Source organism: Tupaia chinensis, unplaced genomic scaffold (genome assembly GCF_000334495.1).
Source record: "Tupaia chinensis unplaced genomic scaffold, TupChi_1.0 Scaffold000574_1, whole genome shotgun sequence".
NCBI lineage: Eukaryota > Metazoa > Chordata > Mammalia > Scandentia > Tupaiidae > Tupaia > Tupaia belangeri.
This window is the reverse complement of record NW_006160088.1, coordinates 1977940-1992689: the sequence shown is the minus strand read 5'-3', so window position 1 is coordinate 1992689 and position 14750 is coordinate 1977940. Positions and strand designations below refer to the sequence as shown.

The window sequence follows — 14750 nt, the reverse complement described above, 5'->3', positions numbered from 1 at the left end:
TATATATTATATTTATATAATAAATAATAATAATTATTTATTATTTGGAGAGGTTTTGGCTATAGAGTACATGTGCTTGCCAGAAAGACAGAGAGAGAGAGAAATCACCTCCCAGGGGGAATGGCCACACCGCAATCCCTTCTCCTCCATTCTCCTCTTGGGATCTTGGGCATGCATGCACACATGCCCGGTGTTAGTTTAAGCCACTGGGTCTGAGACTCGAACCGTGGTCGATTATATGGGAGTCCAGCGACATAGCCATTGAGCGAACTGCTGGTCCCATGATTAACTTACTTTTTAAAGAAAATGCTTACCTAAGGCTCTCTGCAGAGAATTGAAGGAGATGGCCTTGATATGCAATGTCTGCCCAAGATCCCATAAATGATCCATCACAAGTCTGTCCCCATGAAAGGCTTTGTCCTTCCATGCATACTATGTGTGTCTAGCAGGAAAGTACTGCTCAGAGTAATGAGCCCGATGTGCTGAGAATACCTAGAAGCCTTGGAAGTATTGACCTGTTGCTACTGAGCATCTGCTTTCCTGGACCCTGGGATGGTGGAACAAGCCACTCAACCTAAGGACCACAGCTAGCAGAGATGGAGCCCTTACCAGGCTCCTGGCCCAGTTCCAAGAACTTCGTGTGTGTCACCTTACTTAATCTTAACCCTTACCCAGTGGAGGAGGTGCTATTATGGTCTTCTCCGTGTTACGGAGGAGAACGAGGCCAGAGGGGCCAAATGATGTGCCCATGGTCACCCAGGCAAATGGGGCGGCGGGACTTGGAGTCAGGCCTCCGGGTCCTGGAGCTGCATTGGGCAGCGAGTGAGAAGCCACCCTGAGACTGAAAGGACGGTGCGCCATGACCTCCTTTCTGCCTGGCTGAAGGCAGAGGAGTGGCCTGAGCCCAGAGTTGCTGGACTATGGGCCCTCAGAGGCTTTGTGGGCAGCTCCCCCAGGATGCTCCGGGCGAGGCATAAACTAGCGGGCACATTATCTTTAATCGGAATTTTAAGAAATTAAGTGCTGTCCAAAGAAATAGAACTCAATGAGGGACAATCAAGAATTGGTCCAGGATGCGTTGTTGACCAGAGAATGTTTCTAGGTAAAAAAGCTCCCCACACCCCCCTGGCCCTGCCAATAACACCAACAAATTAACAAAAAAGAACAAAATGAAACAAAACAAATTAACACATAAAAGAATGCAAGAAAACCACACAGTAGTCACCTCTTCTGCCTTTGGGTAAAATTGACAGTTCTAGAAATGAAAGAAGTGAGCTATAAAGGATTTCAAGGTATGGGAGTGATTTTTGTTTTTCCTTTAATACTGGGTTTCAAAAGAGGAAGGTTTCTGTTACTGATACACACTCCTTCTATTTAAAGCCCACCCCGTTGCCTTAATTGGTCTTTGTCAGGAGCGGGCAGGTCCCAGTGGCTGCTCTTCAAAGCCAGTGGAGAACACTGCGTGGGTGCAGCGAGTGTGTGCTGAGCCGGGCGAGCCTCCCGCGTGGCCTTCACTTCTTCTTGAACACTTGACGGCACACCTGGTCACCACAAGTCAGCTCCTGCAAGTGGTGAGTCAGAAAGTGGTGAGTGGCTCACAAGGCAGGTCTTCCTTCTGTCTAGATCCTAGCCCTTCTGGTGTCTGGGGGTGGGAGCGGAGAGAGAGAACACTTAGTCATTCTGGGCAAGTGCGTCTCACAGAGGCACTCAGCTGGCGTGCCCTGCAGGTGGCGGTAATTTGATTTTGACACTTGACGTGAGCTTGAACCCCTATAAAAATGAAAAATGCAAAGAAATGGCCCTCTTGGGCAGGATTTCTCCTACTCTCATGATTAAAGCAACGTCACTTAATTTATAAAAGGCAGCAAAGCCACGAGGAAGAGGAGGCTCTAGTATGGAGAAGCATTTGGAAGGCAAGGATCTGCGAAGAGGCTGGCCGGTGATAGGCCCCTCCCCACGCGGCCTTTCTGGCCTTTGGTGGTGAGGACGTTGGCTGGTAGTGACATGACACAGGGTGAGAGCTCGCCTAGGCCTGCCTGTGCAGCTGACAGGGGCTGCTTTTCATGCAGGTGCTGAGGGAGCCCTCAGGCCTTCCTGTAGTTCACTGACCCTTGAAGGAGGAGGGAAACAGGAGTGTTGGGACCATCACCACGATCATTACTGTTGATGACGAATCCATTGTCTTAGCCACAGGGACCTATGGGGGTTGTACTACAATGAAAAAAATCCATCATCCAAACCAGAGCAGGTAGGAAAAGCCGTCGATAGAAAACACGGAGAATGCCTCCCATATATCATCAGCTGACATTGCCTCAAATAAAGATCTCAGGTGAAGCAAGGTTGGTCCTGAAGGGCACCATGGTGACTCGAATGCCGACATTGGTGCCAGGTGTCTGCCTGACTCCATGGGTGAATGAAGGAAGGAAGGAAGGAAGGAAGGAAGGAAGGAATAAAAGCCATTCATTGAATGAGCCATTAACTTAACAAAGGGGTGACTGAATGCTTGAAGGAGTGAAAGATTTTTCACTACTTGAAAGTTGGACCCAAAAATTGTCTTGCAGATTGACGAATGAAAAATTAAGCTGTCTAGACAGGTATAATTTATTTAAGGATCTCAGCCATTGTTCTACCGCTCAGTTCTAGTATCAAATTGCCCTAACATATTTTGGGATGGAGGTGGACATAAGTCACGTGAGAGCTCATGACCTGAGGCAGTTTCCAGGTCCCGCTGCTCTGCCCCCCTCCCCACCCGCACTGTGCCTTCCACGTTCCCATCCTTGAGAGATGCCTGGTCCCGCCCTCCTCCAGGGCATCTTAATTCTGCTCCCCTATTTCTCCCCAGCTGGTCTTTAACAGGTTCCCTGCATTTCTCTTTGGAGCTCGTTTCCTAAGTCAGCATTTTGAACTTTCTTTTTAATTGCAGCAGTTCACAGAAACGGCCATATAGATTTCTTCCTGGCCTCCCCCGGGCCAGACGGAATGGCTTTCTGACGGTATGACCACATGCATTTGGCTGGAGCCCAGGGGAGGTGTGCAGGTCCATTTTTCTTGTCAAAGCACCTGGCCAGCTGACCATGGTAGTTAGTGGAAGGCAGAGGAGGGGAGCCATCCGGACCCCAGAACTTACCAGGTATAGCTTGTCTCCCTCAACCCACTGCCGCCAACCACGGTTCTCCTTCTCCCCCTTTTGCACGCACACGAGGACATCACCTTCCCAGACGATCAGCGTCTGCAATGACAGATTCACAGACGAGTCAGACGTGTGACTGTGAGGGACTGGGAAACCCAGACGGGCAGCCGTGCCTCCCAGAGCCATCCCTGTCCCCACTCCCAACCCCTGCCTGTCCACGGGGCAGAGCCATGGCCCCAGCGAGCCAGGACCTTTCTGGTCTCGTTCTCCACACACACCCCGCACTCCAGCCAAGCCGGCTTCGGTGGGTTGCTCTGTTCTCATGTAAAGACTTCTACTCTTCCATTTTTTGTACAGTAAAGGTAGTCTTTCAAAGCAGTGGGGGGAAGATGAAAAACTTGACTATAGAACCTGGTAAAATTTCTGGAAGGGAAAAAATACCTCCAAGTCAACAGATAAATAACGAACTGGGGAAAAGAACTTGTGACACACCAACGAAGACCTAATTTCCTTAAATATAAAGGGCTTTAATAACTGAATAAGAAAAATATCATTAACCGCTGGTTCATTGTCAACAAAAAATATGAACCGACAGCTTAAAAGGGAGAAAAACCCAAACAAATGGCTTTTTCAAACATGAGAAGAGATATTCAACCTTGCTCATGAGAGAAATGCAAATTGAGACTGTTCGTCAGATACAGTTCATCAGATGGTCAGAGGTCTAGGAGTCTGGTAATACACTTAGCTGGAAGGGGTGATGGAGAAGCAGGTACCCACATCTATGACAGGTGGGAATATGAAGTGGTATAAATCTTTTTGGAATGCCATTTTATATTACCTTTCAAAATATAAAATTGCACACACTTTTGACCTAGAAATGGTACTTATGGGAATTTTTCTTCTAGGACTCTCCACTGAAGGACAGTAATAAAGGCAGGGAAGCTCCGTAATTAACCAGGGGGCCATCCAGAAGACTGCAGTGCCCGCCTTCCCATCCAGAACACAGAGTGTGGATCTTCTCCTGGTCCGTGGTATCTTTCAGGCAGTGACACCACCCCCTTAGTAGGACAGAGACAAGAGAACAAGCAGAGACAAGCAGAGACAGCAGAACTCGTCATGGCCAGCTAGACTGAGCTAGCTAGCAGGTTGGAGAAGCCACAGGTCAACTGAACCCCAAGAGCACTCAAATCCCTTAGCTCATATTCTCAAATTATGCAACTCCCTGTCACCACCTCCTCTGTCTCCCACTTTTACCCCTTCTGAAAGCTGCCCTGGTACTACACCTCCTTCTAGGTGGTCTTGTAGTATACCCGTGCCCAGATTAGCTTTGCACCTGCACCTCCCACTCAGGGAATGACATTGTGTTTGCATTGTCCTTCCTCAGGGAATGCCCCTGCTGCTAGTTGGTGTTCTCCCAAGTATGTCTGAAGCCATATTATGCCTCTATGAACAATATTATGCTAAGGACCAGATTTTCACTTTCCTCCATGCCTTGTAAACCCACTTTGTGATACACAGACCTGAATTTTCTTCTAAGTCTTTGTACATTCAGGTCTGTTTTTTGGTACAAATCTGTTTTCTACAGATTGTTAAATCTACCTATTTCTAAAATAATATTTGACCTTGGCCATATTATATGTTTTATGTACAATTTTATACCTCCTCATTTTACTCCCCAATGCATTACGGCATTGTTTGTTACAGCAAAGGACTGGAAGCTTCATAAATTCCGTCAGTAGGTGGCTGGTTAAATATGGTATGGTTCCTCCCTGCTATACACTCCCGGAATGAATATAGCCATCCTGTACTGTTTTAGTGAAAAAGGCAAGGGGCAGAGCCATGTTCTGGGCACATTCTCTGCAAGGATATAAAAGAAACTTTTAATAGTGATTGCCTTTCAGGAAGAACTGGGTGTCTGGAGGCCAGAGTGGAAAGAAAATTTTACTTTTTATTGTTTATAACTTTTTAAAAATGAACCATCTGCATATTTCCATAACTAATTAAAAATAAAATTCTACATGCTTTCTACAGAAAGAAAGTCTCCCTCCCTTCAACTATCCCAGGCCTCACATCTTTGAATGTCCTAGACACACTCGATTCATAGTCCACTTTTCTTGCTCTGTCAGGGGGGGAGCTGTTGTCTAGACTACTTGTTGGCTGTTGCCCGTGATTGGTCTTGGACTCTGGGTTTCTTCCCTATAGATGAGAAAGGATTCATGGCTGTGTTCTGGCAAGGGCTGTGTCCTCTATTCTCCACTCCCGTATTGCCTTGTGCAGGATGAACACTTAGAACATGTTGGCTGCATTGATGTGTCTCCCCCGATCGGTAAGAAGGTCCCTGAAGTTCAAATTCTGTGAATCTGCCTACTCAGCAGCTACACCCCCCGTTCATTTCTGCAACACCAGCCTCAGCGCAGTGACCAGCCTTGTTGAATGAGTCTGTGGTTGGGCGGTTTTGTTAAAACAGAATCTTGAGCTAAACCTACCCATCTCCTTGCCTCGGTGTCTGCAGTCATACCAGAGAACACACATGTCCATTAACACGGGCACTCTGTGGTCATTATCCATCCGCTAGTCTGCCTCCCCCAGGAGGCTTGAGATCTCTAAGAATGGCAAAGGGGGTCTGATTTATCATCGTACATCTCACTCCTGACTCAGGTCTTCTCTGTGGAAGGGGCTTTGTGAATTTTGCAGAAGAGAGGAAGGAGAAAAATGTTACTGCGCAGGGCCTGTCCTAGCACTTCACTAACTCGTGCTGGGCAGCCAGATGAAGTCATTCTGACCCAAAGGACGTTGGTTACCAGTGCATCATGGTGCTGCGTACAACATCATAGCCTACTCCTACCTAAAACAGATGGTGGAGAGCGGAAAGAAGAGAACAGTGAAATGACTAGGATTCCATGATTCTGTTTACTGGTGGTTTGTGCCCTTCATTCTTGTATCAGAGGAAGTTTTAAAAGATCCCAAAGCTGGGACCAGCAGTTAGCATAATCGCTATGTCGCTGGACTCCCACGTAGTCGACCGCGGTTCGCGTCCCAGACCCGGTGGCTTAAAACTCACGCCGGGTGCGTGTGCGTGCATGCCCAAGATCCCGAGAGGAGAATGGAAGAGAAGGGATTGCGGCGTGACCATCCCCCCTGGGGGGTGCTTTCTCGCTTTCTCTCTCTCTGTCTCTCTCTGTCTGTCTGGCGAGCGCACGCGTCCTGTAGCAAAAAAAACAAACCTCTAAAAAAAAAAAAAAAAAAGATTCCAAAGCTGAGATGGTCTTTGGGTAGGGAGGAAGAGGAAGCATTTTCCAAGAGCAGGTAGTTTGCCCAAAATTAAAGAAGGAAGGTGGCCCCAGCAGGATTGCGCCATCGCAGTGTCCAAAGTTCACATCATTAAAAGCTCTACATGGCAGATTACGTACCGGTCCTACACCAACGTTAAATTGACAGAATTTGATAACTACACGGCAGTCATTCAAGAGAATATTTTAGCTCTTAGGCAATATATACCGAGTAATTGAGGGATAATGAATCAGATTATTTAGATAAAATAACTTAACACAAATGATAAAGCAAATGGGGTGAAATGCTAACAACAGGTACCTCTCCTAAAGAGTACGCTGGTATTCTTTGTTAAATTCTTATAACTTTTATGTAAGTTGGAATCACTCCCCCACACAGCTTACTGTTTTAAAGGAAAATAACAGCTCCTTAAATTGACAGCAGTAGAGGACACTATCACCCTCCCCTGGGCACTTGCCCTCATCCAGGTCCCTCCTTCTACCTGCAGCTCCTGTCCCCTTCTCTGGCAGGCAGGCCCCGAGGGCCGCCCTCCTGGAGGAGGCAGTGCCCCCTGACTGTCTACCACCCCTCCTCTGGGCTTGCTCGCCTCCTCCCAGGATCACAGCGGCGTTTTGGGCTCCACGGCTGTCATCTTTACCTGCTTCTCCCTGGCCTTATCGCTGCCCCTATTTCAATGATATTTTTGTATTACGTTATCATTCGTAAGCCATACATTCATCCTTGAAAGTATGCAATTCAGCTTTCACTATAGTCGCAAGATTATGTAATCATGACCACTATTTAAGGCCAAAAGAAGCCCCATACCTATTTGCTGTCACCACCTGTTTCCTCTGCTATGAATTGGCCTATTCTGGACATTTCATGTAAGTCAAATAACATATGACTTCTTTATGTGTGGCTCCTCTCCTGCGGCATGTTTCCTAGGTTCATCCGTGTCATAGAATGTATCAGCACGCTGTTCCTTCTTACGGGCTGCATGATACTCCACATCCTATTGCACAGACATCAACTGCTTCTTCATACAAACCCTCTTCACCTAACAACTGAGTTCTATTCCTACGACTAAGTCAATCATTAAGCAAATTGGCCCATGAACGAGGAGCATTAAGGTGGGTGTCTTGTGGTGTGTTGTGGTGTAGTAGGGTATGCATTTTCAATAGATATCATGCAATACCACACTAGACTAATGTAATTCTAGTCATACAAAAAGCCTAAGTTAGATAAGTGTTAGAAAGCACCAAGACACACCATAGCGCAATAATATAAATCCAGTGCAATCATTTTTATTTGTTCTGAATACTGCTATGGGTGCATAATAAAGTACAAATTTATAAATGAAATATGTAGTCTTGTGTGATTGCAAACTCTTCATGTAGTGAATACTAATGGACTGCAGGAATGAGACAACGACTAAGAGGATTCCCCCCACTGGAGAACTGGTCTAAGTCTGATCTGTCGTTAAACAGGTAGGTTGCTAAGTGAGGAGTGACTTATTTTATTTTGAGGATGCTTGTGTATTTTTGAAAAGGGTATCGGGAGGAACCAGCAGTTAGCATAATGGCTATATCGCTGAACTCCCATGTAGTTGACCGTAGTTCGAGTCCCGGACCCGGTGGCTTAAACTCATGCTGGGTGTGTGTGCATGCGTGCCCAAGATCCTGAGAGGAGAATGGAGGAGAAGGGATTGCGGTGTGGCCATCCCCCCTGGGGGGTGATTTCTCGCTTTCTATCTCTCTGTCTCTCTCTGTCTTTTTGGCAAGCTCACACACACTATAGCAAAAACCTCTCCAAAAAACAAACAAAACAAAACAAAACAAAAAACAAAAAAGGGTTTTAAATCCTCTTAGAAGCAAGACAGGGTAGGAAGCTAGGATTATGCATTTCTCATGGGGAAGACCCCTCAGAGAAGCGTTGATCTCATCATGATCCTTGCTCCTGCTCAGGGCTGGCTCAGAACCAGACATAAGAGGGCCCTTCATGCACCTCTCCTCCAATCTGCTGAGTGGGGAGTTTCCAGAGGGTCTACAAGGCTGACCAAGGAATTGTGAAGTGGAGCCCTGGAGAACTAAAGCATGTGGAGAACTGTACATGCACACAGACATACACACTCATACATATGCATCAATGCAAGCATGCACACTCACACAGGCACATGCTTAGGCAGACACACAGTGTGTGCACACATAATCAGCTATACTCACCCATTCCCTTTGTGGAGGGGAGTGTGGTTCCAGGAAGCAGGCAGTTCTGAGGGCACGTGCTCTGTGCTATGACTCTCATTGGGGATTACTCTTTGTTCTGGGTACTTCTCCCCCACCCCCTTTACTCCTCTACCACGCTCCAGTGTGTGTGTGTGTGTGTGTGTGTGTGTGTGTGTGTGTGTGTATCTGTGTGTGTGTTTATTAGCCCTAACTTTATGCTGCAGGCAAAGAAGAGGCGAGGTGTGGAAAAGGGGATTGTCTTTCCTTGCAAGGCTAACTGCTGATCTTGGAGCGAGGAGGGGACTGCAAGGCAAAGAGGCAGAAGGGTGGGTGGTCACAGGCAGAACCCTACAGGGGTCAGGAAGGACCAGAGGACGTGATTTATTTCAGGAAGAGTGAGTCCTGCCACCAAAGGTGATAAAGGGAGGCGTCAAAAGGACAGACTTGCTTTTCAAGAGCTCATACCAAACCGAAAGACAGGAAATGAATCATTTTGAACTGATTAGGTGGGAACAGCAGAGTGATGCAAAAATTCAGAGACCAATTTTCCTATCACTTCTGGTGCCTGATGAATTGGCCTTTCAGCCACACGGTTCAGAAAAGCCCCACGGATCCATCATCCCCTCAGAGAGGTTCTGTGAGCTGACGTTCCAGGGCCCGAAAACTTATGCTCTCATGCTAAGACTGATATAATATTCAATATGATGGAAGAATTTCCAAAGCGCTTTTTACTTCCCCACTTTTCTTTAGCAAAGAGCACTACATATAATTCAACCTTGACTTGATGGCTGAGATTATCAATGCTGCAGGACAACTTGATTGAGAAATAAAATGTGTCCTGCCCTCTTGGTTGTAGAGGTATTACCGAAGGATGATAACCATTTTTCTTCCCCGTTTCAGGACAAGAGCCAGAGCACACATCTCTGGCTTTGGGGAAGAGTGGAGACCTCTGATTTTGAAAGACCTCCTAGGAGCACAGGGCGAGAGTCTGAGAGTGGTGATGCGACCGTCGGAAGAGTGGGGCTCATGGAGAACCGGGAAGGTCAGATGAAGGTTCTTGTTTGGTTGAATCACCTGCAAAGCTGGCCCTTTTCTGGGGGTGAAAGCAAGAAATCCTGGGCACAGAACACTCAGCTCTGGTCTTCCTCAGTTCGGGAGCCAGGGTGGAGGTTCCATGGCTGAATTGGCTTAGAGAGGAAGGTGCTATGAACATGCAAACGCCCTTGTGTAAACTGCATAGGCTGGGACAACAATGATGGTTGACAATCCAGTGACCCAAGTATCCTGGGCCATGTCATTCTTAGGGTGGTTCTTTGAGATAGGGAGGGAGGAGTCTTTACAACTGATAATGAATTTCTCCATATTCCTGTTTGGTGGGAACTGACCAAGTGTGATTCGATTTGGGGAATCAGAGATGGGCATGCTGAGCATGAATGTGAATACTGGTGAGGGTGGGTGGGTCTCTGGGCTGTGAAACCACATGGTGACACAGGGAAAGGGCTACTGGGACCCCCACCTTCCCAGCACCACCCTCTTCTCCCTGCTATCTGCCAGCCTCTACCTTATCAATAGCTCCTCTAAGCAGGGGCCTCTCTTCAGCAAACTCAGCTCTTGGACTTTGGGATAGCTCCCGCTGCCTACTCAGTTGTTTTCTGCTTGCTTTCTACCTATAGTTCAAGTGACAGGAACATTGGGCTTCTGAGGCATGGAGGACTTCCTAGATTTTGATCTTCAAGTTAAGACTACACTAGAACAGAAACTCAAAACCTGCCAGAGACTTCTGTCTGTTACTAGGACTGGATACATCTAAACTTCATTTAGTCTGCTGACTTTTTGGGTCATTTGCCTATAATTTAAAAGTTAAATCAATTGAGATCATCTTTATATTTTGAATTCTTAACACTTCCTGAAAAGAAAAAAATCAAAAAATTGGCTCCACGAAGCCTGGTTCCTCCATGGCAGTGTTTGGGGGCTGGACAGGGCTTCCCCCTTTATGTGAAGCTCTCTGTATTCCCCCGTGGGCCCCTGTCTCCATCTCTGCCTGTGATATTCCACCTCGCCCTCTTCACTTAGCCTGCCCAGCCCATGTCAGTATAAGAGTTGAGCACCTGCCTGAGACCCTGGGAGGGCCATTGAAATCCTTTCCTCCCCCTTGGCCTGCCTCCTCCTACTACACTTTTTTTTTTTTTTGGAGAGAGAGATTTTTGCTATAGGGCGCGTGCACTTGCCAGACAGACAGAGAAAGACAGAGACAGAAAGCAAGAAATCACTCCCCAGGGGGGATGGCCACGCCGCAATCCCTTCTCCTCCATTCTCCTCTCTGGATCTCGGGCACACATGCCCGGCGTGTTTTAAGCCACCGGGTCTGGGATGAGAACTGTGGTCGCCTACGTGGGAGTCCAGCGACATAGCCATTACGCTACCTGCTGGTCCCTATCCCACTACACTTTTAATCAGTGCTAATAGCCGGCATCATAAAGTCCATTCTGGTCTCCCTTTTCCTTATCCTTCCTAGTCTCCCCCCCACCCCCCCATCATTTGTTCATCATGGAGCCAAATAGGCGGCCCCTGCACAAAGAGCATGAGGGTGGAAAACGCCAGCCTGAACGGTCAGTACCTTCACGTGCCGGTTGTCCAGGCCCTTTGTGTGCTCGTCAAACTCCACTCCGACAGTGAAATCCAAGTCATAGTTGCGGAATGTGCTGTTGGTTTTCGTCTTGAAGTTGTCGCCATCTTGATTGATGATCTTCGTCTGGGTCAGACGTACTGCGATCTTGCGGGTGGCAAAATCAATATCTGTTGGCGAAGGGAGTTGTGGCGGTTATGACGCGCTTGGCCAGGCTCATTCATTTCTCTAACAAGGCCAAACACTCAGGACCAGAGACACAGATCTCGGGCAGGCTACGATTCTTTGTGTGAGTGGGAATATAAGAGTTGTTTGATACGTGATCAGGTTGGGCATCTTGGTCAATCGCCAGGAGACCTAGGGGTTTCTTGGCATCTCTTTGGGAGCCTTGATGGGTGACATGGCAGCGAGGGCACAGCCCTGAGCCACAGCGCCCAGCAGGTGCACACATAGACACACACTGCTTTCCACCACGGCAGGTCCGTTTCATCTATTTGACATATTGGGCTTCCTCCTAAGAGTTTGCTGAAAAAAGGATTTCATGGTTTAAAACAAAAAAGGCTTTCAAGACACTAATCTCAGTCCTGGGTGAAGAGGAAACTTTTGTTAACGTTGACAGCACGGAGGTCACAGATCTCCGTCTTTCAAGGGTTAGAGGCTCCCTCAGCTAGGTAGCGCTGCCTCAGTCCTGGGTGAAGAGGAAACTTTTGTTAATGTTGACAGCACGGAGGTCACAGATCTCCGTCTTTCAAGCAGGCTAGAGGTTCCCTCAGCTAGGTTGCGCTGCCTCGGTGAAGAGCCCCCAGTGTAGTTTTAAGCATATTCTAAATGATAAGCCCTCACTCAGAGATTTTCTTCCTCCTTTCTTCCTTCCTTCTCCCCTTTTCCTCTTTCTCTCTTTTATGAGAAAGGAAGAGAAAAAGAGAGACAGGCATCCCCAGCAGAGCCCCTATATTGCAATCAAGCCCTGCCTGGGCTGGCCTGGATCATAGGCACATAGGTGAATATCTGGTGCGCTCAGGGAAGTCCCAATGTGCACACCCCACATGGCGTGGACCCAACTGTGGAACCATGCAAGTCCAGGTGCACACCCACTACCTGGCCCCTTTTTTGTTGCTTTTAAAGAAAAAGGAAAGGATAAATAATTCTTTGCCTTAAAATCTGTTTACATTTGTTTTCTAAAAAAGAGGGAGAAACACATCACACACAGAGAAAGAGAGAGACAGAGAAACGAGAGAAAGAAGATAAATATTGGGACCAGCAGTTAGCATAATGGCTATGTCTCTGGACTCCCATGTAGTCGACCGCGGTTCGCGTCCCAGGCCCAGTGGCTTGAAACTCGCGCCGGGCATGTGTATGTGCGTGCCCAAGATCCCGAGAGGAGAATGGAGGAGAAGGGATTGCAGCATGGCCATCCCCCCTGGGGGGTGATTTCTCGTTTTCTATCTCTCTTTCTCTTTCTGGCAAGTGCACATGCTCTATAGCAAAAACCTCCCCCCAAAAACAAAACAAAACAAAACCAAAAACAAACACCACCAACAAGGCCTTGTGCCGCAATCCCCACCCCTTTGGCCTTCCCAGACAGCTGGGATCACGGCCATGTGTGCCTGACGTGTGCAGATGGACTGGGGACCAAACCAGGGAGCTTCCACATGGATCCGCCATTGCTGAACGTGTATTACCCCTGTGTCCCTAGCCTGCCCTCACTGGCATTTTCAAATGGAAACTCTCAAATAAACCAGAGAGAAGAGTACAAGGAACCCCACGTGCTCATCACCCAGGTCCAACCCTTATGTAGATTTTGCCACACTTACTCCATCTATGTCTTTTCTTTGCCTTGACATCCGAAAGCAAATCTTACTCCTTTCCTGGAGACTATTAGTAAGAAGAGGAGTGCTCTTGCACAGGGGTATTTGATTTGGAACAATTTCTCATAGTAACAAGAAGCTAAGTGCTGAGCCCACTTACTCACCAATCTCTGGTTGTGCCTAAAATGACAAAAAGTCATTGTCTTGTGGAGTAGCTCTGGAAGCAGAGGATAATTCTAGAATTGCTGAATTTCTATCCTATGACTCTCCTCAAGCCCTTGGTCTTTAGCCAGATCATAGTTGACCACCTTTATGCCCATGAATTCTCCCGATAGCTTTGCCGTGTGCCAACTGGTGTAGGATGAAAGCTACAGCTTGTCTGTGCAGGAGCCAGCAGGTCTCAGTAGCTCGGGGAGTGCCTATCGTGTGGAGCGTTAAGTCCTCTGCTGCCCTCCCCACCGTTATCACTTCCCCCACTTTCTCTCCTCATTTCCTGTCTGACTCATTTCCTTTCAAATTGCTCTTTGGTCACTAGATTTCTCTTCTCCCAACGAACCAAAGAGAGGCCAACCTGGCCGCCTGCTCTTCATTTTTTGGCCATCACTTTAACCAGAGCTGGAACTCACCACAGAGTCCTATCTGCATGGGGAAGGCCCTAGATAATCTTGGAACCCTAAATTGTATAAAATCAGATGGGAGCCTAAGGGGATCATTTTATGTACCATTCATTAGTCCAGTAGGTAAAAAGTTTACATCCCTTATCTAATGTTGAAACAAGAAGTATGTTCGAATTGGCCTGAGCTGGTACACAAATACTAATTTATTGCTTGTTATTTCCTAGTATTTGATGAGTATTTGCCACGCCCAACAATCCACCAGTGGGTCCTGAAGTTCTTTCTCCTTCAGAATCACCAGGGAATATGTAAACTGCCTACTGCTGGGTTCTACATCAGGCCCAGAATCTCTGGCTGGTAGAGCCCAGAGATTTCAGTCTTGAACTTTGTCATGGGAGGTTGCTTGGAGAAAGATTTCCGCGGCTTAAAAACTTTGAAACCCATTGTTTCCGTACTGCTCACTATGTCAAAAGTGATGAAATAAAGACCCAGGAAGGTTCGGTGACTTATCTAAACACAGATGGCTGAAACAACCACCACAGGTGCTTGGCAATTCAATGGATGTACAGCAAGATTAAGTTACGAGGAGGAAACAGTGGTTTTGAGCTTGGGTGACCAAGGTGAGAGCCGGAGAAGTAAAAGAGAACTGACTTTATGGGGAACAGGGTGAGCCGAATTTAAATAAGGTGAGTCTGCAAGGTGGCAACGCATGGACCGTTGCTAATATTGATTAGGACGCTTTAGCATTAACTAGGGATGGTGCCCTATGGTGGAACCTCCCTTGGGAAACTGTGCCCATTTCATTCTCCAAACAAACCCCACAAGATAAGTATTATATTATCTCCATTCTACCAACGAAGAAAGTGCCTCTCAGAAGTTGTGTCCTTTGCCCTGAATTATATGGTGAGGAAGTAGTTGAGGTGGTGTTTGAATTCAAGATGGTCTGTCCTGGGAACCAGCAGTTAGCGTAATGGCTATGTCACTAGACTCCCACGTAGTCGACCGCGGTTCGCGTCCTGGACCCGGTGGCTTAAAACTCACGCCGGGCGGAGCCGCGCGCGCGGAAGAAGCCAACAGCCG

At 47.4% G+C, this 14750-nt stretch overlaps 1 protein-coding gene across 1 annotated transcript in view; it reads right to left on the bottom strand.

Annotated features, from left to right (window-relative positions):
* Positions 1–1429: 1429 nt before the first annotated feature.
* Positions 1430–14750, bottom strand: part of RBP2 (retinol binding protein 2) — a 25178-nt gene continuing 11857 nt past the window's right edge. Inside the window, exons 2-4 of the mRNA XM_006158175.2 lie at positions 11240–11418; positions 3128–3229; positions 1430–1562 (exon numbers count right to left, since the gene is read on the bottom strand). Of these exons, the coding sequence (XP_006158237.1) occupies positions 1512–1562; positions 3128–3229; positions 11240–11418 (332 nt within the window). The 3' untranslated portion in view covers positions 1430–1511. The remainder of the gene's footprint in view (positions 1563–3127; positions 3230–11239; positions 11419–14750) is intronic.